Genomic DNA, 23,502 nt, shown 5'->3' on the forward strand with positions numbered 1-23,502 from the left:
TAACCTCTGGTCGGTGAAGAGGCCCGGCGGGACTGAGGAAGGAGACCCCTTGTCCTGATTAACCGGACACTGTTCCCACAGCTCATTGGCCCTGTGAAGGAACGTGTCGAAGGTGTACGCCGTGGAAACCTCGAGGGGGCAGCGGCGGGCCAATTTGTCCCACTCTGCTAACGTTTTAAAGTATAGGTTAGCTGAAGTGGGGAAGGTGGTGCGCTGTGAGACCAACATCCTGTCCTGTGCGGAGGGCTCTGCTCCGCTGTAGGCAGGGTGGTCCTGTGTGTACCAGGACCACACCCCTCCCTTGGAGGAATCTTAAAGAAACTTTCCCGGGGAAAAGGCGCCCGGGGCAGAGAGGGACTCCCTGCCTGGAGGAGGGATGGAAGCAGCACCCCTGACAGTGCGGGCTGGCTTATTAAGCCATACCTGCACCATTTCTGGCACTCTGAGTTGCCTTGTGGTTCTGGAGTTAGAGTCACATGGCGTAAGGAGGGTCAAGGGTAACAAAGTAGCCTGAGGGACTGATTCGGCATACGTGACCCTATTGGGGAGGGTCAGTTGGAGCTCGGCAAAGTCCGAGTTTGGTTCAGGCTGGTCCCTAGGGAGGCATGGGCTCAATCTGTCCCCCCTGGGATGTGGGCGAAGAGTGCTCATCTGCTTGTTCGTCCTCATCCGAAGACAGGGGCTCCCACTCTTGTTCGCAGTCCATCCCCTGCTGGGTGCCATCCCAAGTGGATGTACCCACTGGGGCGTCCTGTCAGCTGTGGTCAGCCCAGCGGGATGAGCTGGGACGATCCCGAGCCGGGACCATGGCCGCCACTGTTATGTCCTTGACACCTGAAGCGGGTGGGGAGCGTGTGGACCGTAGGTCCAACCATGCTTGGGATGGTGGGTGCCACACCTTTTCAGAGAGGGCGTCCCTGGATGCAAGAGTGACCCACGAGTGCTGTGTGGGGACAAACACCCACTCATCTCACTGTAGGACCGAGGGCTGGGCAGGTGGGGACTGCCGGCTCCGCCGGGCCGAGTAGGGCCCCTGAGCAGCCGTCGGTCCTGACAAGGAGGCCGTTGTGACCGTGGAGGTCACCTGTGGGTTGACAGAGGCCCGATTTGTGGACAGAGTGGCAATATTGGTCGAGGAGCTCGACCTGACCGACAAGAAGTCGATCCCACTTGTCGGGGCTGTGTGTGTCACCCTGTGAGATGTGCTGGGTTGGGTCCGGTGGGGAGCGGACAAGGGGCTGGCCCTTGGTGCTCCCGGCAACCCAGTGTGCACCCTAGGTGCACCCCAGTACGGGTAGAATGGGGGTAACCACCCGTGGGCACCAGCCATACTGTGACCCGAACCCCAAGGGTCACTGGTGCGTTGACCTCCATGAAGGGAACAACCTGGCCAAGTCGGAGGGAGGTCAGGTCCGACTTGGGTGTCAGTCCCACCCGAAGACGAGCGGGCTGACTGCCCGGAACCGCCTGACACGCACGGGCCTCCCCCAGCAGGGGAGACCGGCCGGATAGCGGGAAGACCTGCAGAGCAGGTTGCCACGCGCCCCGAATCCCCTCCCGTGGGGAGACTGGGGTGGCTTGGCCCGGGGTGGGCAAAGTAGAGATCCCCCCCCGGAACCAAATTTTTCTCCCCCCCCAAAAGGAGGTGGGGGAGGGGGGTCGACAGAGAAGGGAGGAGGGGGAACAACAATGGGGCACGTGAGGGCCGTCTCCGAGTGGGGACCCGGGTAATGGCCGGGCGCGGCCTCCCCTTGGGAGTCCGCGCCTAGCTGCGAGTCCCCACAGCACGGAGATGACTTGCCATTCACCCTTCTCCCTGCCTCGCGCTGGGACACCTCGGGAGGCGACGCTCGTACCTCTTTCCCCCCGGTCCCCTTCATGACCGTTTTACTGGTACGAACGTCGCCTCCGCGATCAGCGTCTAACGACGCACCGCCGCGGTCCATATCGGGAGGAATCATGAGCTCCGGGCCTGGGAGAGTCTCTTACCGAGTCTCAATCCCAGCATCATGATTCCCTGCCTTCGTGGTATGGCACACGAGGCATGGAACCCGCGCTTAGGCACCCAGCGAAAATCCGACCCCCAACAGAGAAAGGAAAGACAGGATCGACTTAGAGGCAGAAAAAATCGAACGAATCGAGGGTGCCGAGTCGAATCGAGTACACAGAATGTAAGAATACAATAAACACAAGCCGCATGCAAGAAAATAAGGCCAAAAGGATACGCTGAATAGCCGAAAAAAGCGTAAGACGAGACAGAGCGTAAACCTGACAAGATGGCGTGGAGAGCCTTGGCCAAAGGAATGATTAAGCGCTTATAGTTTTTAGAGGCGTTTGATTGGCTGAGAGCGGGTGGGCTCGTCTTTTCACTGTTAGCCGCGCGAAATTTGGCCAAGCAGAGCAAACCAATAGGCCTAGTTTGCATCAGTTTGACATGGTACAGTATATGACACCAAACAATGTTTCTGTTTGTTCTTCACACCCTTATGAAACACAACCATTCATAAATCAATGTTTCTATGTTTGTTCTTCACACCTTTATCAAACACAACCATTCATAAATCAATGTTTCTATATCTGCTCTTCACACCCTTATCAAACACAACCATTCATAAATCAATGTTTCTATATCTGCTCTTCACATCCTTATCAAACACAACCATTCATAAAAGACTGTTTCTATATATGATCTTCACACCCTTATCAAACACAACCATTTATAAAACAATGTTTCTATATATGATCTTCACACCTTTATCAAATACAACCATTCATAAATCAATGTTTCTGTGTTTGTTTCTATGTTTGTTCTTCACACCTGTATCAAACACAACCATTCATAAATCAATGTTTCTATATCTGCTCTTCACACCCTTATCAAACACAACCATTCATAAAACACTGTTTCTATATCTGCTCTTCACATCCTTATCAAACACAATCATTCATAAATCAATGTTTCTATGTTTGTTCTTCACATCCTTATCAAACACAACCATTCATAAATCAATGTTTCTATGTCTGTTCTTCACACCCTTATCAAACACAACCATTCATAAATCAATGTTCCTATGTTTGTTCTTAACAGCCCTATCAAACACAAACATTGATAAACAGTTTCTATATCTGCTCTTCATACCCTTATCAAACACAACCATTGATAAAACAGTTTCTATGAGTATATCTGCTCTTCACACCCTTATCAAACACAACCATTTGTAAATCACTGTTTCCATGTCTGTTCTTTACACCCTTATCAAATACAACCACCCATGAATTAGTTTCTATACCTACTCTTCACTACCCTATCAAATACAACAATTCATAAAACACTGTTTCTGGTCTACTGTTCATAATCTGAGGACAACAGCAAATGAACCCCAAAGAACACACACACACAAACACACACAAAACAACTACACAGGGAAGAGAAGGAAAACCAAATAAGGAAAATGTTTCGTGATTCTGCCATTTCTTCTTCTTCTCACTTAACTCTGTGAAATGCCACTGGGGCACAGAACAGAAAAACTTGACCAGATTCCTCCAGTCTGTCTGTTGTGTGTCAAAGCCTGGGTCTCTGCAAATGGTTTTCCTGTCCATTCTGCACTGTTGTCAATCCATTATTTTTTTTGTCTTCCCCTCCGTCACCTTCCCTCAACAGTTCTTTGAAGAATTTCTTTAGCAAGGCGATTGGATCTTGTTACATGGCCATACCAATGCAGATTTCTTTTCATAACTGATGCCAGTAGGTCTTCATATGGTCCAGTGCTGCTGCTTGATGGCTTAGCACACTTCTTGATTTGCAATGTGATCAGTCTATCTGATGTTTTGTATCTTGTGATGACACCTCATTTCTGAGGCTTGAATTCTTGTTTCCAAATCTGCCATGAGGGTCCATGTCTTGTATGCATACAAGAAATGGAACACAACATCCGCCCTGGTGAAGTGGTTAGCATCACAGACTGACAGATGGGAAGATATGGATTTGATTCCCAGCAGAAGTGGGTTTATTCGACCTGTGGCCGGCTCCTACCCAGAGTTGAGTGTGCTATGGGCTTAAATGGCAAGAGTGGGACTACACAGTCAAGTATCATCCCCTTCACACGTGTCTTTGGGTGTGTTGCTCTAATTTCCTGACCAATGCCACAAGTGTATGATCTCTCAGGCCTGGCTAACACCGGGATATCATGACAGGAAGTGTAGAGCACAGCCTTGTCATGCTATCGCAAACCTAAATGGACCTCCATAGCAGCATCGTCATCATCTGTCTCAGGAAGGTTATGGATTTGCATGTTTTCATCTTTTCATATGTCTGTGTTTCCATTTTTGTCCAGTGAGTGTATTCAAACATGTGGATTTGTTTCTCGAATTGCATGTATGGTTGAATGTATTCACGTTGTGTCCAGTGGCAGTGTTTCTTTCCCCCTGTATGTTTTGGGAGAGGCAGAGTAGTTGTTGGGAAGATGGCACCCAGGTGGATTTCCAGTTTAGTGGAGCCAGAGTTTTGGGCCCCTAAGTTATAAAAACACTCATGTGTTTGAGGGCTCTGTGACCCAAGTTTGGGTGTTTTTTGTTGTTTGTTTGATTTTTTTTTTTTTTTTGGTTTATGTGTGTGTGTGTGTGTTTGTGTGTGTGTGTGTTGGTAAATGTAAGGTTCACAAGGGGAAAAACAAGTATTCTGTGTAAGTACTCTGTGTTGGTATTTTCCCGGTATTAAAATTTCCATTTCTACAAGTGATAATATCTTTTTTAGGAAAGGGAGGGGGTTCAGAAAGGAATCAATGACTTTACTTTCATTCTTTATCACTTATTTTCTTGCTTTCTTTCATTTGTTTCATGTTCAGTGTTTTTGGTTTTGTTTTCCAGTGTACTTCCTTGGTGAAATATGATGTGAAGATAACGGAAAAAAATACAAGGCGTTGTAATAATCAGTGATTCTATATTTATTTCAGTCTTATTCATAGAATTTGAATGTTTGTTAATATGCATTTATTTTCTTGGACAAGAATCTAATGTTGGCCTTTTAGGCCTCCATCTTTTTCTCCCTTCCCCAGTCTGCTGATGGTCCTACCCCCTGTTCACCCAGGCATGTCTCCACTTGAAGGAGGATGCAGAACTGTCATCAACGGGCAAGATCCCAAATTTCTCCTTTTCCCCCTATTCCTTCTATTCCTGTTCCCACCCCTTTGCCCCCATTGCACAATCTGCATGAGTCCGTCTGTGCCGCTTTCTAACTTCCGGAAGAAAAGGACACTTCCACATTCACCAAGGTGTTGTCTGTGTAGTGCTTACAAATCAAAATTAAAGACTTGGAACTGCAGTGGTTTTTTGTTTTTGTGTGTTTAATTTGACTGTAATTGTGTATTGTGTTGACACCAACCTTTATTAACTTATTAGTACCAGTAATAGCGTATGTTCTTGACATATAAACATATTTTTACTCCCTTGTTCCTGATTTCTTCTGTGTGAGAGGATAGGCTCTTACTTTTAATGTAGGGCACGACATCATCATCATCATCACTGTCATCATCCACCTCCTTCTTCTTCATCAAAATTTTTAAAAGTTCCAAATCATGTGGCCTTTCATGCTCTGCTTTCATGGTGACCTCAGTTTTGATATCCCTCCACTTTAATGCTTAGGGTGAATCCTGTCAAGGTCTTCAGTGTCAGCAGATTCATGGGGGACTGTCATTGGAGGGATATGGTGGTGATCTTCACACTCAGTCTCCTCACTCATTCTGGCATTGTGATTGAGCCATTGTTGTCATCAGTAGGGGGCCAAGTAGGTGGTATTCTAAGTACGTTAAATCAGAACAAGCACTACTGAACACCACCAAAGTGAATCAGCAGCAGTGCAGGGTCTCCGCTGGTGTGTGGCCACCTGGTGACCTAACATTGATGGTTTCCTGTGGACTGCCGATGCTGGGACTGCAACAGATGAACCTAGGTGTGGCCGATTATGGGGGATTCAAAATGAACTGTGTGGGAGTAATGCCACTGTAAAAGTGCTGATGATGGGGCAAAAAGGAAGAAGAAAAAGGAATATGCCAAAAGTCTGATCTTCTGTTATATGAAGATGACAATGTCTTTCCATACAGGTTTCAGCTGATGACTATGCTTCCCTTGAGATCAAATCAATCAAATTATAGTGCTTAGAACTTCGCTGACCACTAAGGCCATCTCAAGGCTATCAACATGTTTGCATCCACTTCAAGTCAAGGGTAAAAAAAAAAAAAAAAAAAAGGTACAATAAAAACTGGTCATTGCTTCAAGCTTTTCAGTAAAAGTTTAAAAACCTTCCAGAGTTTAAAACATTCAAATCTGATTAAAAATGTTTACTTCTTTCAAGAAGTCCATCAGTGTCTACGGAGGGACATCATGAAACAAAGTCTTCAGAGAATCTGCCGTGTAATGTCTGTGTCTAACGTCATGCAGATCCCAGCAGTCAAGGAGCACATGTTTAACAGTGAGAGGCTCATCATAGAGAATTCATTGAGGGGGCTCCTCCCTCTTAAACAAGTAAGAATGAGTAAGAAAAGTGTGCCCCGTGTGCAGCCTGTACAGAACAGACTCTTCCTTTTGATTCTTCACAACCGATGGGAGGGTCTCTTTTAGGTCTGGATGAATTTTGAACAGCTTGTTGTCCATCTAGGTGTTCCATTCCTCTTGCCAAAGATCCTGGATAGTGTGCTACATAAGTATCTATTATTACTACTATTATTATGGTGGTGAATTTGTTTCTGTTTGGTAAAGACTTTTACAATCTTAAAGGCTTTTTTGTGTTGTTGCTGTCAAGGTATTTCTCTATGTCTTCACACTGCTGTTCAATCCAATTTTCCTGCTGTTTCAATCCAATCTTCCTTGCAATCTTTCTTTCTTGACTGATCTTATACTGAATTATAGCACTGTAGTTTCTCCTTTCCTTTTTCAGTTATCTTTTGTGGTTTTAGTCTCCTCGTTTCGCACATCTCTAAGATATTACTTGTGATCCATGGCTTGGATTTCCATCGGCTTACCCCTAGCTCTGTTGCTGTTTCTGTCACTGCTTGGTTAAAATTGGTTGTGAGGGCTTCAAGATCTTCAAGGAGAAGTAGTGCAACAAAGTTTCCTCCAGTGACTGCTTGTAATTGTTCAGTGATGTCCAGATCTTTCAACATTCCATGGTTGAATTTGAATCGACATTTTTTCCTTCTCTTGTTGTTCCTTAACTGTACTTTAAATTCCATTCCAATGCTTAGATTAAAAGAAATATATTCCTTAAAAACACACATTTTTAGACACACACATGTATGTGTGTGCACACTCACACTCGCGCGCACACACACACACACACACACTCACACACATGCACGTGCGTGTGCCCAGACACATTAAATATATCAACTGTACTAAAACAGGATTACGTGAGTATAAATATCTCTAGCATAAAACTCCATGTGGTGAACAGACTTGACTATCCATCGTGCTGATTACAGAAATGTTTGCAGAAAAGGTGTGTTTTCAGATCTGACTTGAAGGTCTGGAGATCAGGTGCATTTCTGAGGGTTGATGGCAAAGAATTCCAAATTTGGAGTACTTGAGCCCTAAAAGACCTATTCCCTGCACATTTTAAATTAGTTCTTGGGACTTTAAGTAACAGTTCAGAACTAGATCTTAGTGTTCTACATGGTTCGCACTTTTTCAGCACAGAGGAGAGATATGGGGGAAGAGATTCATCAAAATGTCGGAAGGCAAGTGTCGCTAGTTTAAAGTGAAAGTGGGACTCTATAGGAAGCCAGTGTAACTGATGCAAAAGAGGTGTGACATGATCAGATTTTTTTTTTGCTAGGACAAGTCGTGCAGCATTGTTCTGTACTTTCTGCAGTCTAATAAGAAAGGAAGATGGTAAACCTGCTAAGGTAGAATTTCAGGAAATAGTCTGGACAGGACAAAAGAGGAAACCAACTGAGCCATGTTTTTCTCCGTTAAGTATGGTCTGATTGAGGCTAGTCTGCGAAGATGAAAACTGCATGGGCGACACAGGGATGAAATGTGGTCAGCCATGGTCAAGGTCTGATCAATATGTACACCTAGGTATTTAGCTGATGTTTGAAATGTAACTGTAGAAGTGCCTTGGGTGACTGGGCTCTTTTTTATTTCATTGAGACGAGCTCAGTCTCCTACAGCTAAGAGCTTGGTTTTCTCTCCATTAAGTTTTAGCTTGTTTCTGTCCATCCACACCTTCACATCAGCCACACAGGCTTCCGTCTCATTAATGACTGTTTTGAAGTCAGATGGTGGAGCGGCTTTTTGTGACTCAGTCTCATCAGCATACTTATGGTAATCAAATGAATGTCCTTTGATGATGTCAGACAATGGCTGAGTATATAAAGTGAATAAAATAGGTCCCAGAACTGATCCCTGAGGGACACCAAATACAAGAGGGATAACCTTAGAAGTGGTATGATTTACTTCAATGTAAAGCTGATGGATTGAAAGATATGATGAAAACCATTTCAAAGCAGTAGATTGAATGCCAAAGGTAGTGCTCACACGGTTGATGAGAATTTGGTGGTGAACTGTATCATATGCTGCTGACAGATCTAGGAATGCCACGAAGGATGCAAGTTTTTTTGGTCTGTATTTGAGAGAAGACTGTCTGTAACAGAGAGAAGAGCTGTTTCTGTGCTGTGTTTTTTTTCGAAAGGCTGACTGATAAATTTCAAGTAGACCGTTTTTCTCTAGATGTTCCTGTAACTGCTGTAACACAACTTTCTCAATAATTTTAGAAATGAATGACAGATTAGACACGGGTCAATAATTCTTTAGCTGATTCGAGTCCAGCTCCTGGGAATGTTCTTGTTTGAGTCTGAGTAATGCCAGACCTGTTCTGGTTCTTCACAAGAAAATAGTCTATCTGGCGATGATGCTGACTGTTTGGGAAGTGCCATGTCCATCGTTAGGATACTTTATGCTCACCAAGAATGTTGGCAAGAACCAAGTCAGTATCACTGGCAAATTCTAGCATGCATACTCCCCTATAATTGGTATTCTTATTACAGTAGGGGCTGCAAAAATTCTTCCAGACTTCTTGAACATCTGTATCAACCTTGGCATTCCAGTCATCCTGAACAATCAGGATTTCTTTCTTGTCAACCTTGCTGATGACAGTTTGAAGCTGGGTGTTGAATTCTTCAATCTAGTCATCACAATCGTCTGATGTCAGGACATATATCTGCACAACCACAATGTTGAATGGTTTGGCTCATAAGTGGATGGCCATGATCCTGCTAGAAAATTGGCAGCATCCAAGAACTGCATTCTTTATGTTCTTGTTGAACAAGAACCTCACTCTATGTACATGTTTGTCTTCTTTTGTACACTTTTTTTGTTTTTGTTTTTCCATCTAGCTTCATGGAGGCTGAAGATGTTCTGGATATATCTCAATCTGTACATCCCATGGGTCGATTCTTTAAAATTTCCAACCTGAGTGTTCTTATATTCCAGATGGCAAATGTGATGGTGTTCCTTCCACAGATATTAAGTGGTTTTCCCCAGGTAGCACATTTTTTGCATCCGCCCTGGTGGAGGTCACTGTTAACCCCAGCTGCAACTGATCCAGAATGGTCTTTGTAATTTTTTCTTTCATGATGAGGCATGTCTTGGACAAGTCAAATCTGGTGGAGCCCATCCCTCTCCTAATCAGATTTTCTTGTAGGTTTACTCCTCACATGTGGCAGGTAGTTTTGGGTTACATGGTTACCAGTAGAAGAGGAGAACCTCTGACCTGACTGTGACATAGTGTTCAGGTTGAAAACCATCAGGTATCTAAATGCTTGTCCAATGAATTCAAACACTTGTGTTTGTTGTACATATATACACACACAGAGAAACACACACATAAGCACACACCAGAGAGACAGTCCACATATTACTGTAGTTTCCATATTTACAATGAAATAACATAAGATATCAACAGAGGAAAAAAAACTTACGGAGGCATGGCACCAGGGTGGATGCCGCCACCTCGACTAGGACCACCAAATCTCCCACCTCCTGCCTCAGGAGCAAATCGGGGACCACCAGAATGACGAGGATCCATGATCATCCCTCCACCTCCTATTCCCCCCATGCCAGCCAGAGGGTCAAGATCAGAACGACCCACAGAGAAGGGATCCATCCCAATGCCACCTTCTTCATTGTACCTGTAGAGAAAACATAATCACAGACAGTGAACACAGTTAATTCTAAAGATCAGCAGTGATTGGCTCACAAAATCATTAGTTAACCACAAAAGATCTACAGAATGCTATTTTTGATTCACATGAGTAAACAAAGTGAGTGTATGAAATCACATTGTTTTGATTTCAACTTATGAGATAAACAAAGTGAGCAGATGAAATTAATTACCCTATCTTGGTGTCTATCAATGTGTGTGTGTGTGTGTGTGTGTGTGTGTGTGTGTGTGTGTGTGTGTTCAACCCGGTGTCCTCGATGAAGGCTGCCGTCCGTCGCAGCTCCTCCAGAGTGCCATATAGTTTGGCTTCCACTGCTGTCAGTTTTGGCCAGTACTTCCTCCTGGATGCTGCATGCGTCCTACGTCTTGAAGGATGTGGTCGGTTGTCATTGGTCCCTCACCACAAGGGCACTCTCCACTCTGTCCAATGCCAAATTTTGTGTGCACGTAGTGGAGCAGGTGGTTGTGGCCATTCCTCAGGCAGAAGATCTTGACCTGTTCCCATCGTTCCAGCAAATGGCATCTGTCTTCTGGGTTATATTTGGGGTGCTGGAGACGCCACTTTATTCCTTGCTGTGCCTTGATGATTGTCTTGATTTCATCGTATGACACCAGTTTGTTGGCCTGCTCCTTCTGTGCACCGTCTTTTGCCAGAATGTCCGCTTTTTCGTTGCCTCTGATGCCACAGTGTGCTGGTACCCATTTTATCACCGCTTTCTCCACTCTGGCACTCAGGGCAACAAGGGCTGAAGTGAGATGGTTCTGTTCTTTGCAGCGGGAGTTCTTGAGGGCTTGGAGCACGGAGACAGCAACTGAGAACACCACCACCTGCCCTGTTGTTCTTGTGGAGTTCTGCGAGACTGTTGTGGCTGCCTCACAGAGGGCTTCTCGCTCAGCTCGGAAGTTGGTGGAGTATTTTCCTGTTGGGATTGCATTTTCTTCATCTCTGTTTTTGTATCGGAGGAAGATTCCAGCTCCACCATCCCTCGTTGCTTCTGTGGTGGAGCCATCTGTAAAGACATGGGTCCAGTCTTCCTGGGGGTACTGGTTGCAGATGTACTCCATGGCCAGGGCCTTCCTTTGGGTGTCTGACTATGTTCCTCTCTTCTCCACTCTGGGAATGCTGGTGATGACTGTTGGGAACACCTGCCTCTTCCAAGATGGGTGGGTGACATTTGCCGGGATAAGCTTTCCTTCGTGTTCCATCAAGACTGGAGTTTGTCTTTCAAGGTGTTTTGACTGGTGGATGAAGCTGCCTCTTTTCAGCCGGCTCTTGGTGGGTCTGCTCATTCTCTTGTCCATTGGATGGTTTTCAAGGCGTTTGAATTTTGCTGCCTAGATGAGGATCTTTGTGTCCCTTCTGTCCTCCAATGACTGTAGCCCAGTGGTCTCCTCCATATTCAGGATTGGGGTGGATCTCATGGCGCCAGTTATGACATGCTGAGCTTGGTTCTGTATCTTGCTGAGATGGTTGAGGTTAGACTTTGCAGCTGATGCCCATGCTGATGCCCCGTACTCAACTACAGGTCGGACTCTCCCCGTATAGAGTCTCTTTAGGATACGTTCATCAGCCCCCCACTCCGTCCCTGCAAGTTTCTTCATGACCGCCAGTCTCAGCTTGGCCCTGCTACAGCATCTGGTGATCTGCTGTTTCCAAGTGAGCCTGTGGTCAAAGGTCACTCCCAGGTAGGTAGGTTTGGGTTCCTCTGCAAGCCTTTGGTTGTTCAGTGTCAGTTTCACCTCTTGCTTCTTGCTGGATAGGCTGAAGACTGTGTAGGTTGTTTCGCTTGAGATGACAGAGACAAACCATTCCTTGGTCCAATTGCTGATCTTGCTGAGCGCAGTCTGGAGGCGTACCTGTGCTGTAGTTTTGTACTCTTCAGAGCACCAGAGTACCAGGTCATCTGCGTAAATTGCTCCTCTGACCCCTCTTGGCAGTTCTCTGACGAGGTCATCTATGAAGATGAGGAACAGCGTTGGCGAAAGGACTTCTCCTTGTGGTACGCCCTGTCTCAGCACCTTCTTCTTGCTCTTCTGGCCCTGAATCTTGACTCGGGCTTGGCAGTTGTGTAGGTACTGGCTGATCCAGGTGTACATCCTCCCAGACACACCACATTACCGTAGTTTGAGCTTGAGTCCGTCCTTCCAGACTTTGTCGAACACCTTCTCCACATCAATCCAGACAGCAAGCGTGTTCTTCTTTTCTTGGAATGCGTCCTCAATGCTTTGAGTGATGAATGTGATCTGGTCTTCTGTTGATCTGTGTTGGCGGAAGCCTGCCTTTTCAGGACTCAGCAGCTGATACTCCTCAAGGTGCCAGACAAGCCTAGTGACAAGTCTCTCCATCAGCTTTCCTAAGCAGCTTGTAAGGCTGATGGGTCTGTAGCTGTCAGCCTTTGACTTGTCCTTTCCCTTTTTGTGAATAGGGATCATGTCTGCTTCCCTCCAACACTGTGGGACTAATCCTATCTTCCAGCTGGAGTTGAAGATTGTTAAAAGGACTGCCTTGCTCTTCATCCCAAGATGCAGAATCATTTCATTTGTGATTCTGTCTGGTCCAGGTGACTTCTTCAGGCTGAGGCTATGCAACACTTCCTCCAGCTCTTTCTCTGTGAAAGCTGAGGTCATGACTTCCTCTTGGGGCTCTTTCTCATGAAGTTCACCTTGGGCCCTGTGCACTGCAGCTCTATGTTCAGGAGGGACTTCCAGATTGCTGTTTTCATAGATGTCTATGAAGTGGTCAGCTGCTTTCTTTCCAGAGAGGTAATTTCCATTCTCTTGTATTGTTACTGTGGTGTGACTTGTTGTTTCGTTGCTGAGGGTTCTAGCCAGTTTCCACAGCTTGCTGCCATCCTTGTTGAGATTTAGGCTTTCAGTTTTCTCTTGCCAGCTTTTTCTTGCAGCTTGTGCGCAGGACAGCTTGTATCTGGCATTTACTTCCTTCAGTGCTATGTTGTTCTCCAGTGATGGCTGCTTTTCTGCTCGGTCCCTGGCTACTGTAACAGCATCTTCCAAATTCTGGAGTTCCTCCATCCAATAGGGCTTGTAGTCTTTGCATGCTCCTCTTGGGATGGATTCTATAGCAGCTTTCAAGACGGCCTTTGTGAAGTCTTGAACCATCTTGTTTGAGTCCTTCTGCCTGATGTTGATTGGCTTTGTGTATGTATCTGTGAGGGTCTCAAAGAGAGTCCAATCCGCCTTTCTGTAATTCCAGCGGGGAAAACATTTTGCTTGAGGAGCCTGCAAGCTGAGGTTGATAGAGTTTTACGGGCTTGTGGTCACTTCTTCCAAGCTGGTTGCGGACTGTTCTTGTGGTCCTGACGAACAGGTCGTTGGTGACGAACGCTAGATCTGGTGTTGATGTGGTCATCCAGCGTCTAGAGTAGAAGGTGGGTTCATCATCTTCTTGGTTGATGAGATGAAGATGTGTGTCAATCTCCCAATCCTCAACTTCTTCACCTCTCCTGTCCGTCTCCTCATAGCCCCATCTCTCTGAGTGATTGTTGAAATCTCCCACCACCACACAGTTGTTGTCTGGGGTGTTCATGTATATGAGGGAAAGATCACGATCTTGAGGGCAACAGACATTGTAGATCCTGATGTTGTGTTCTTTAAAGACTATATCAACCCCTTGGATCTCTGCCTGTTGATTGGTGTTGATCTTGAGTTCTTGTGTGGCGACAGAATTCCGCACCAAGACAAGCACCCCTCCTTTGTTTCTTTCCTCACGGTCCAACCTGATGGTCTCATAACCCCTCACTTGAAAGTGATGGTTTACGGTCAAATGTGTCTCTTGGACACATGCAATGTCAATATTTTCTTGGTGCATCCTTTCTGCCAGGCCAAGTTTCTTCTTATGCACCCCTTCTGCATTCCACTGGAGAATGTGGAGTGTTCTGGGTGGTACTGTTTGCTTGGCCCCAGCAGGAGGACGAGGTCTCCTTCGTCGCATGGGCATGTGGAATTTCCTTGCCCGACCACCGGTTGCTTGGGTTGGGCCCCTCTGAGGCATAGAGCCCGGCTCCCGGCCTCCCCAGCGGGTCTCCGAAGGTTGTGCGCCACATCGAGTTTCTGCGGACTGCATCATCATGGAAGCGTGGATGTGTGGTATCGTGGTTTAAATTGTGCCAGTGGCCCGATACCGCTGTCTTCAGCTGGAGTTTTCTTTCGGGGTGCCTCATCCTTAGCTCATGGCCTGTACGTCCTGCCCTGTGAGCACAGGGGGGATTGTTTCTCCTAGGGTCCCACCCCGGAGCTAGAGGTTATAACGCGCCTCTTGACTGCATGATGAACCCGTCATAGGACGCATGGGGTATTTCAGTGAGGACAACAGTGCCACCTGTTGACCCACCCTGTCCTAGTAGGAACATCGCCAGTTGGTCCGGGACTGCTTATTTGGCCAGGCAAGCCTGACTTATGTCGCAGCTAACCCCCATATCTGAGGGCCATTCCCCTATCCGCCACCCGAGGACCCACCAGGTTGGGGATGGTTGCCCCACTACTGAATTGGAAGCAGCCTGGCCCTGTTTTTTTTGGTTTTTGTGTGTGTGTGTGTGTGTGTGTGTGTGTGTGCGCGCGCGCGCATGCGTATCCACAGTAAATGTAAATGTGGCATTCTCTCTGCAACTGCAAGTATTAAGAACCAAAAGTACAACTAGATCTTTCTCGTCATCCTCTTCTGATTTCATTGTATGGTAAGCAGGGTGAGAGATCAAATGTCATTGTCATGTCTCCCATCCAATTTTCATCAAAGTTCGTTTCATGATAGCCACATAAACAGCATGATCCCTACTGAAGTACTGATTGATTGATTGATATGGATACTTATATAGCACCTGTCCTCGGTCGGAGACCAAGCTCCAAGTACTTTACAAACACAGGGTCATTTGCACAACAGGCTGCCTGGAGTGGTACCTGGTTTTCTGAGTTCTTGCAAGAATCTGAAGAGTTCATTCGGAATGTAATCATGAAATCACCCAAAACCACCAGCAACCTTGACCCCATTCCTACTTCTCTACTGCTTGACTATCTTGACTTTCTCCTTCCATCCATCACCAACATTATAAATGATTCATTGTTATCTGGAAATGTCCCTCCTGGATTTGAAACTGCCATTGCAAAACACCATTATTAAACCTCTTCAAAAGAAAAGTTCTCTCCATCCCAATGTTTTAAAAAACTATAGGCCTATCTCAAACCTCACGTCTGTAGCTGACTTTCTTTATACCATAGACAAATCCTTTTGTTCCCTCCGAGCTTTCACATAAGGTAATCGGTGCTTATCATCCTTGGTTTGTCATTAGAGGGCCAGAGGGCAAAACTGATGCAGAAGTAAAACTACTCATAGAAGAAAACAGTAAAGAAGAGGATATCATCATATACACAGATGGCTCAGTCACCAAAGACCAATCCAGTTGGGGATTCACTGCAAAGCAAAATGGATAAAACAATTAGGGAAGAGAATGCCACATACAGAGTCACAACTTCCAGCCTTATAAAGTTATAATGTTAAGTTGAAGATGTGACATGCCCTCCAGTGGCTGTAATCTATTCATATGCCTGGAAACCAACATGCCATGATTCCGACTGACTCAATGAAAACTCATACAAAAAACTAAAAATGGAATGGGAAGCCCAGAGTGGCATGAGGCAATGCACAACTTTCAGATTCAAAAACCTTACATGGTCATACTGCCTGGGACATGTTAACCCCTAGGCTGCCTATATGACGAGATAACTTGTCATGGCAAGCATGTATGCTTCACTGCCACAATGACAAGATAACTCGTCATAGAAATATTCTGACTTTTCCCTGGTTTGCATTCAGTTCGTTGACAAAAATAGTGGTAGCTTTAGCCTGGGGAATCCTTCTAGATTCTATTCATAGCTAGAAACACCATCTACATCATGAGGTTGTCCTTTATTTGAACGTTTTGGTTGGGTTACTGTCCCAGTGTTTGCCTGGCTCCTCTCCTTGCTCACTCAACAAAATGTTGGACTGACGCCGTGCTCAAGACATGCGATCGTGACGAACTAAATCAACCAAGATTTCTTTCTTTAGCTGATGCTCAGAAAGAATTGAAGCCACCGTAAATTCGAAGGAGAAGACAGTGTTGAACATTTATAGGACGATTTGAGAAAAATAAAGGCAGCAATCAAGAGACTGGCCAAGATGCGACTATCAGTGAGTGATGCCGGCTGTACAGATTTTAGCAGACGACAGAACATGACCAAATTATTAGCAGGACACAGTGTTCTTCTTCTTCTTCTGCGTTCACTCGTATGCACACGAGTGGGCTTTTACGTGTATGACCGTTTTTACCCCGCCATGTAGGCAGCCATACTCCGTTTTCGGGGGTGTGCATGCTGGGTATGTTCTTGTTTCCATAACCCACCAAACGCTGACATGGATTACAGGATCTTTAACGTGCGTATTTGATCTTCTGCTTGCATATACACACGAAGGGGGTTCAGGCACTAGCAGGTCTGTAAGCGACATTCTTGGCACTCAGCCAACTTGGTCTGATGAGAACTGGATCAAGTGACCCTGTGAGAGGGGTGAAGAGGTGGGGGGTGGAGACTGAGGGGGCGTGGCCTCACATCCGTATTATCACTTGGAGAAGTCACAATGCATTGTGTATCTATCTCTTTAAAATATATATATAAATATATTGTGGTTGTTCTAGTATGACTTTGTGTTTGCAGATATCCATTTGTCCAGAAAATACGATATTTTTGTGCAAATTACCTAACTTATGTTTGTAATGAACAAGTTGAAAATGTGACAAAAAACAAAACACTGATTTCAAAACAACAGCATGTCACTAAAAATATATAAAATGGGAAAACAGCATGTGTTTTGTATTCTTTATTCATTTACCCATCAGAAAATATATACTTCTATGGGTCTTTCTCCAATAACAAAGAGCACAGAATTTTTGGAAAATTTATACCCGTTTTTTGTGAAAAAACCCTGGCAAATAGATTTCACTTAAATTTAATTTTCCTGGCAGTGAAAGGGTTAAGGGAAATGAGTGAGCTGACAGGCTTGCTGGTACGCAACAACAACTAGTGGTCTACATCTTGAAAAATTGGAAATCCTTAAAAAAGTAAAAGAGCACCTAAAAAAACAGGTACAAGGCCATCACACCATCGATCGCTTCACAGGAAAAAGGTAGAGAGATGGAGTGGCCATAAGCCTAGCATGAAAGGTAGAGCACGATCCTTTCCAAATCAAATGAACATTGTCATCATTTCCAAACCAACATTGCACAAATTTCTTCAAAATGGAACATAGTCTTTCTGGACTTTTCCAAATACAGTAGACTGAGCAACACACTTTTGCGGCAAATCAGTGGCAGTGTGTGTGTGTGTGTGTGTGTGTGTGTATAAATGTACGCGTATCAGGAGAGCTCTGTGCACATGCGTGCACATACATGTGTGTATTTGCATAAAGGTGCGAGTGTGTGTGTGTGTGTGAGGATGGAGGGTGGTAGGGAGGGGTGTGCGTCGTGGGGACTATGATTTGTATGTGTAAGTGTGTGTGTGTGTGTGTAGAGGATGGGGTGTAAGTATATGCATGTCTGTTTTGTGGGAGTTACAGAATGCTGGAATGTGCATGTGTCTATATATGTATGTGTGTGGAGTGTATGGGTGTGTGTGTCACTTTTAGCAATTGTAAACAACACAGGGAAATGCGGTCAGTCAATAAATGAAACAACAATAAAGGAGTGCACAAAATCCATAACAACCAACTCCTTGGACATTGCAACGTACTCTATGGCAATTCCATTTGTGGATGAGACAAATGTCAATGAATTGTCAAAACTAAAACAACATAACCCGTTCAAAATAACAAAATTAAATGCGGAACACGACTCTAACAAAACCTTACCAAAAGCATTCTTTTCTTTATCATCAGATTTTCTCCTTAATAAATTATCTTCTTCATGAAAATGCAACCAGTCCCACTTGTCATTTTCTATGCTGTCAGCTGAGGACAGAGCTTTTGCACAACCAGTCCGTGCATTCAGGTCTCTAATCATCATCAAATCAAAATCTTTTGAATGCCTGTGCAGATCTGCAATGCACTGTTCCAGAACTTCAATATCATATTCATGTTCTACAGTATTCCAGTATTAACTGTCATATTGGTAGATGTATAGACAAATCAGAAAATTGTTTTTTCCCCCAATTTAAGTAACAATTTGTTTCTTTCTCAAATCACCACATGTTCATATTCACCTTTGAAGTAAAATGTGAACACATGGTGATTCTGGAAATAAACAAAGTCAGTGAAAAGAATTAAATCATAATTCCTTTCACTGACTTTGAAAATACCTTGCATACAAATACAATAACCCCACAAGTTTCTAGCATTAGATGGTATTTCAACTGGCTTAGCTACATATGCACCATAGTCCTTGAATGCCGGGTAGTCATATTTGTCTGAATTAACAAATGTCTAATTAAGAGCGAAAATGCCACAGCACAAAAGTGATTTTATCACATCTTTAATGTCAAGTTTCTGTTACCAACCATTGCAATTCCATGTACATATATCTTTATTTCATAAGGACCTTGGCCGCACCCCTATTTCAGAAGACTTACATTTCTCCCGCTCCTGCCTGTATGCTGACCACCCCCTCAACTGCCCCTCAGCTGTTGCTGTTGACCTCGACCCCCGTTTGCTGTCCTGACCCAGTGTTGCAGTGTGTGTGGCTGTGTTCTGTTTTCTCATGACCCCCAAGCAACTAACTCCGTGCGAGCCCTCTCCCATGTGTTAACAGGACTTTTTGAGTCTGACAAATTGGCAGCGCTGTGCCTCTGTGCATCCATTGCACCTTACTGTGACCTGTTCAGTTCACCCTGTGATGAACCCATGATGTCACGACCACACTTAATTTTTGTAACTTTCATATCTGGGTACTCTGACATCGAGAGCAAGAATTGGGCTGTTGCGTTTGCCTTCATCACTGTGACTACCCTCAACTGGATGGAAGTTCTCTGTTCACAGACAAACAATTCATTTATCCGGTCCACACATTGGTCAGTGGCTGTCCTCAGGTCTTCAGCTGCCTGCTAGTCCTCACCTGCCCTCCAGTCCTCCGCTGGTCTTCTGCTGGCCTCCAGTCCTCCACTGCCCACTGGTCTCCCGCTGCCGTCTGGTCCTCAGCTGTCCGTTGGTCCTCAACTGTACAGTTGTCCTCTGCTGCCCTCTGGTCCTCAGCTGGCCTCTGGTCCTCAGTTACCCACATCTTAGTGTTCTTTCTTCCCTTTTCCTTGTCATCATCATGGTCCCCATTTTTTTTAAGGTCATATGTAAAGACCCCTTGTAATCCCACAAATTCTCTCACTTTGAGAGAAATCGTGGGATTGCGAGAAATCATGGTCATTCCTCTCCCACATTTTCTCTCAATTGTGAGAAATTGTGGGGGGCGCCTCCACGATTTCTCACAATGTGTGAGAAATCATGGGAAGTCCCCCTTATTTTAATCAAAAATATTTCCTTTGTCATAGGAGTTGGGTTCTTGTCTTTTCCTAGTGCAAATGTAAGAGAAAAATGAGAGAGAAAAAAAAGAGAAATGGGGGGCGACGACAATGACAATTATGATAATGACAGTTGTGCTAGCAAAGACATCAACAATAGACGGTGAAAGTGATGACACAGTACTGTTTTAAAAAAAATGTATATGTGTATGAGTGAGTGAGTAGGTGAGTGAGTGGGTGAGTGTGTGTGTGTCTCCTTTTGTGTGTTTTTCTTGGCTGGTTGATTTGTTCTTTTCTTTCAGATTGTTTTTAAAATAACATTTTCATGTTTGGAGTATCTTCTTTGAAACAGAGAATCTATTTTCAGTGCAATCTTACATGCAAAAGGATGCTGACACAAACAGATGAACAAATGAGCAAGCATGAAATGAAGGACAGTCTAAATGAATTTGACAGAAAAGGTTGCATCACAACAAACATCAAAACTATTTCATTATTTGGTCCAGTTTTTCACACTCCCCATGTGAGAATAAAGCATTGTGAAACATCTATTTTTTCTATCACATTTATGTAGAGAGTTGAATCATTTTGATGTTATTCCCAACATCCCTTGGGAAAGATTTGGTTCAAGTCTTATGATATGATATTACATTACATTATATTCTCATATATCATATTATCTGTATCACATTGTATTCTATTCTATTCCATTTGATTATATCTATATATCACATTATCTATATTATATCATATTATACTATATTATATCATATTATATTTGTTTGAATTATGCACATTGCCTTGATTTTGTTGTCTGCTATTGATTCTGATGTTGAATTTGAGGTCAATGCATTGCAGTGATCCATCTTATGTGAAATACAATAAACAGATGTGTTTCAGTGTCTGTATTGTTGATGTCTTCAATAACGCCACTGTCACTATCATTATCACCATTGTCCTCACCCCCTCTTTCTCTTTACTTGTCCCCTCTCTGATTTTTCTCTTAGATTTGCATTGGGAAAAGACAAGAACCCAACTCCAATGAAAAAGGAAATATTTTTTATTAAAATAAGGTGGACTTCCAATGATTCTCGCAATTGAGAGAAAATGTGGGCTTACATCCCTTCTTTCGTTATCAGTTGATCAACTCTGACCTTTGGTTTCTGACCAGTATTGTACAAGTCCTTTGCTACATTTCTGAGTCCTTTGCGCTTCTGTTGCACAGTTTTTGGAAAAATCTTCCATGACATAGATACTGCTGAATCAGTCCGATGAGCTCAGATTTCCAGCATTCTTCAAAATCAGTTTATTTTATTTATAAGACAGCAATTTCACAATGATAGCAGTGTCATTTTGAGTTCTGTGTGCTCTTTCTATCAAGATGTCTTCTGTGATCCCCATTCACTCTTATATCACTGTCTTCACCTGTCTTTCACAGTCATCCCAGTTCTCTTTTTCCTGTCGTTTCTCAATTCCAAAGAAAAACAGTCTGTTTTGTCTTCTGTGGTTTTCAAGAGAGTCACATTGCAGACTGATTGATTTCACTCCATCATGTAGCAACTCATTCTCCTCTTGCAGATTGTCAGATTGATCTCAGATCCCTGATTTCCCCTTCAAGCAGTTGACACTTTTCATTAATTTTGTCGATCTGTGCCGTCACTGAAGTCTTCACGTCAGTCATGGATCTCTGTAGCTGTTCAGCCTGCTTGTCTTGCTTCTCCTCTATTTTCTGTATGCTGACTTGCATGTCCTGTATTCCCTTTAGGAAATCCTGTATCTCCAGAGCTGCTTGCTGTTCACCGAACTGCCTTGCTGAGTCAGGTTGTTCCTCAACTTCACTGTCTCCAACATCAGTCAGGGTAGTATCCACTCCACATCGTTCTTTCTCAGGTAAGGACCAAGATTGGAGTGAATGTCCCCACAGGCCAACAGGCAGCACGTCACGAAAATTACAGTAACAGCAGTGAACACAACAAAACACGACCGTTTGTACTTGAGTGTAGTTGATCCCTGAAAACAGCAATCTTGGTGGTGAAATACTCAGTCTTCAAGCACACAAAGTGTCTTTCCATGTACCACATCCTCGAACAAGGAACAACACACCAACTGGCCAGATAATATTCATGGCATAAAATGTTTATCAGGGTGGTAACAAACTTGCCTGTCACCTGCCGATGCTGCAGCGCAATTGTGGCATGATGGTCTCACACAGATATCCAGAATGCCCTGGAAATCGTTGAAAATTAGAAATTCTCACCATCAAAATGTAAACATGTCACCATGATACCTCGGCTTGACCTTGACCCCAAGAGAGAGAGAGAGAGAGAGAGAGAGAGAGAGACTGATAGAAAACACAAAGAGAAAACTGTTCTAAATGCAAACACTCACCAGGCTGGTTGCAATGGACGTGGCTGATGATGTGGTCTTCGTTCTTCCACCAGCAGAAGTGACTTCTTGTCCTTCTTCTTCTGTTTGTTCTCCCCCGTGGATAAAGTGGTTCTGGGATTGTTTGCTCCACCCTGAGCACTGGTGCTGGAGTTGCTGGCCATGGCTGGATTGATAAGGGATTCGCGTATAATAGAATTCAGACGATCTATGTCACGAAAAGCTCTGAAACACATCACCAAACAGCCATACTACATGGCTAGCAGATGGCCATATATCCTAATGTTTATCACTCAGTTCAAGTCAAGGTATGAGCTGGTATGCAGGTGTGTTACACCTGTCTGTGCAGCCAGTAAGCAATTATGTGCAATAATGGTTATTCAACAACAAACACTTCACTCTCAATGAAAGTCATGCATTTCTTTAGGAGAAAGATTATTGTGATTTATTGCACTGAACTGTATTGTGCTGTTTTACATTTTACATGGTACTGTTTTGTATAGTGCTCTGCAATACTCTGATGTGCATTGCTATGAGTCTTGCACTGTATTATTTTTGTTATTATAAATAGGCCAACAACATGAAACACTAGCTTGTGACAATTAACATGTAGCACTATTTCTTCTTCACATTCCTATCCTTCTACAAGCTGAAAAAGAACAGGTGAGGACAATACTCCAAGAATGGGAACATATTTTTAACTCAAACACAGACATAAGCAGAGACACAGACACAGACACACTCATTCTTTCAAAAATTGAACTCACATCCATTCATACAAACTCGGGGTTTGGGTGGGTGAATATTTGGGTCACATATTAGTGTAATTGCCTGCAGCCCACATTCATTTGCTTTTTAAAATAAAATGACCAGAAGCTGTAGCTGTATTTGAACCCTTTGAGCCCTGACCACCACTTTACCGGTGGTGGAGAAAAATGACATAATGCCTAGCTACCGGTTGAGCGGTGCGTAAACACTTGTGTCGTGTTTTGCTATTGGTTGACTTATATTGAAGAGCCAATCGGAAAAACTGTAATATTCTGACGTCAGCGAACGTAGTACCAACATGGCCACGCCTTTTCACTGTGTTTTGTGCATGTGCTTTGGATAAAAAAGATTGATTTCTACCATGAAGCGTGCAGAGTCTCAACCTGACACGCCTCCTTTGATCAACTGATTCTGCATGCTCAGATTCATTTTCAACATCACTATCTGTAACAAAATCATCCGATTCGAATTCCACCTCACTATCAGAGTAATCACTGTCATACTCTACTTCCGATAAATCATCAAGCATATCAATTACTTGCTGCGTTGTGTACAGTTGTTTTCTCGCACGTTTTGTCCCTGATTTCTGCCCTGACGGGCCAGGTTGAGACTCTGCACGCTTCAAGTGTTTACGCACCGCTCAA

At 44.2% G+C, this 23,502-nt stretch overlaps 1 protein-coding gene across 2 annotated transcripts in view; it reads right to left on the reverse strand.

Moving 5' to 3' along the window:
• The window catches only part of LOC143291180 (proteasome inhibitor PI31 subunit-like), a 70,358-nt gene that overhangs the window by 19,812 nt on the left and 27,044 nt on the right, over window positions 1-23,502 (reverse strand). For both annotated transcript variants that reach the window (XM_076600898.1, XM_076600899.1), the window contains exons 5-6: window positions 22,094-22,315; window positions 9,975-10,184 (exon numbers count right to left, since the gene is read on the reverse strand). In XM_076600898.1, coding sequence (XP_076457013.1) covers window positions 9,975-10,184; window positions 22,094-22,315 — 432 coding nt within the window. The remainder of the gene's footprint in view (window positions 1-9,974; window positions 10,185-22,093; window positions 22,316-23,502) is intronic.

The sequence above is a fragment of the Babylonia areolata genome, chromosome 16 (genome assembly GCF_041734735.1).
Source record: "Babylonia areolata isolate BAREFJ2019XMU chromosome 16, ASM4173473v1, whole genome shotgun sequence".
Classification (NCBI taxonomy): domain Eukaryota; kingdom Metazoa; phylum Mollusca; class Gastropoda; order Neogastropoda; family Buccinidae; genus Babylonia; species Babylonia areolata.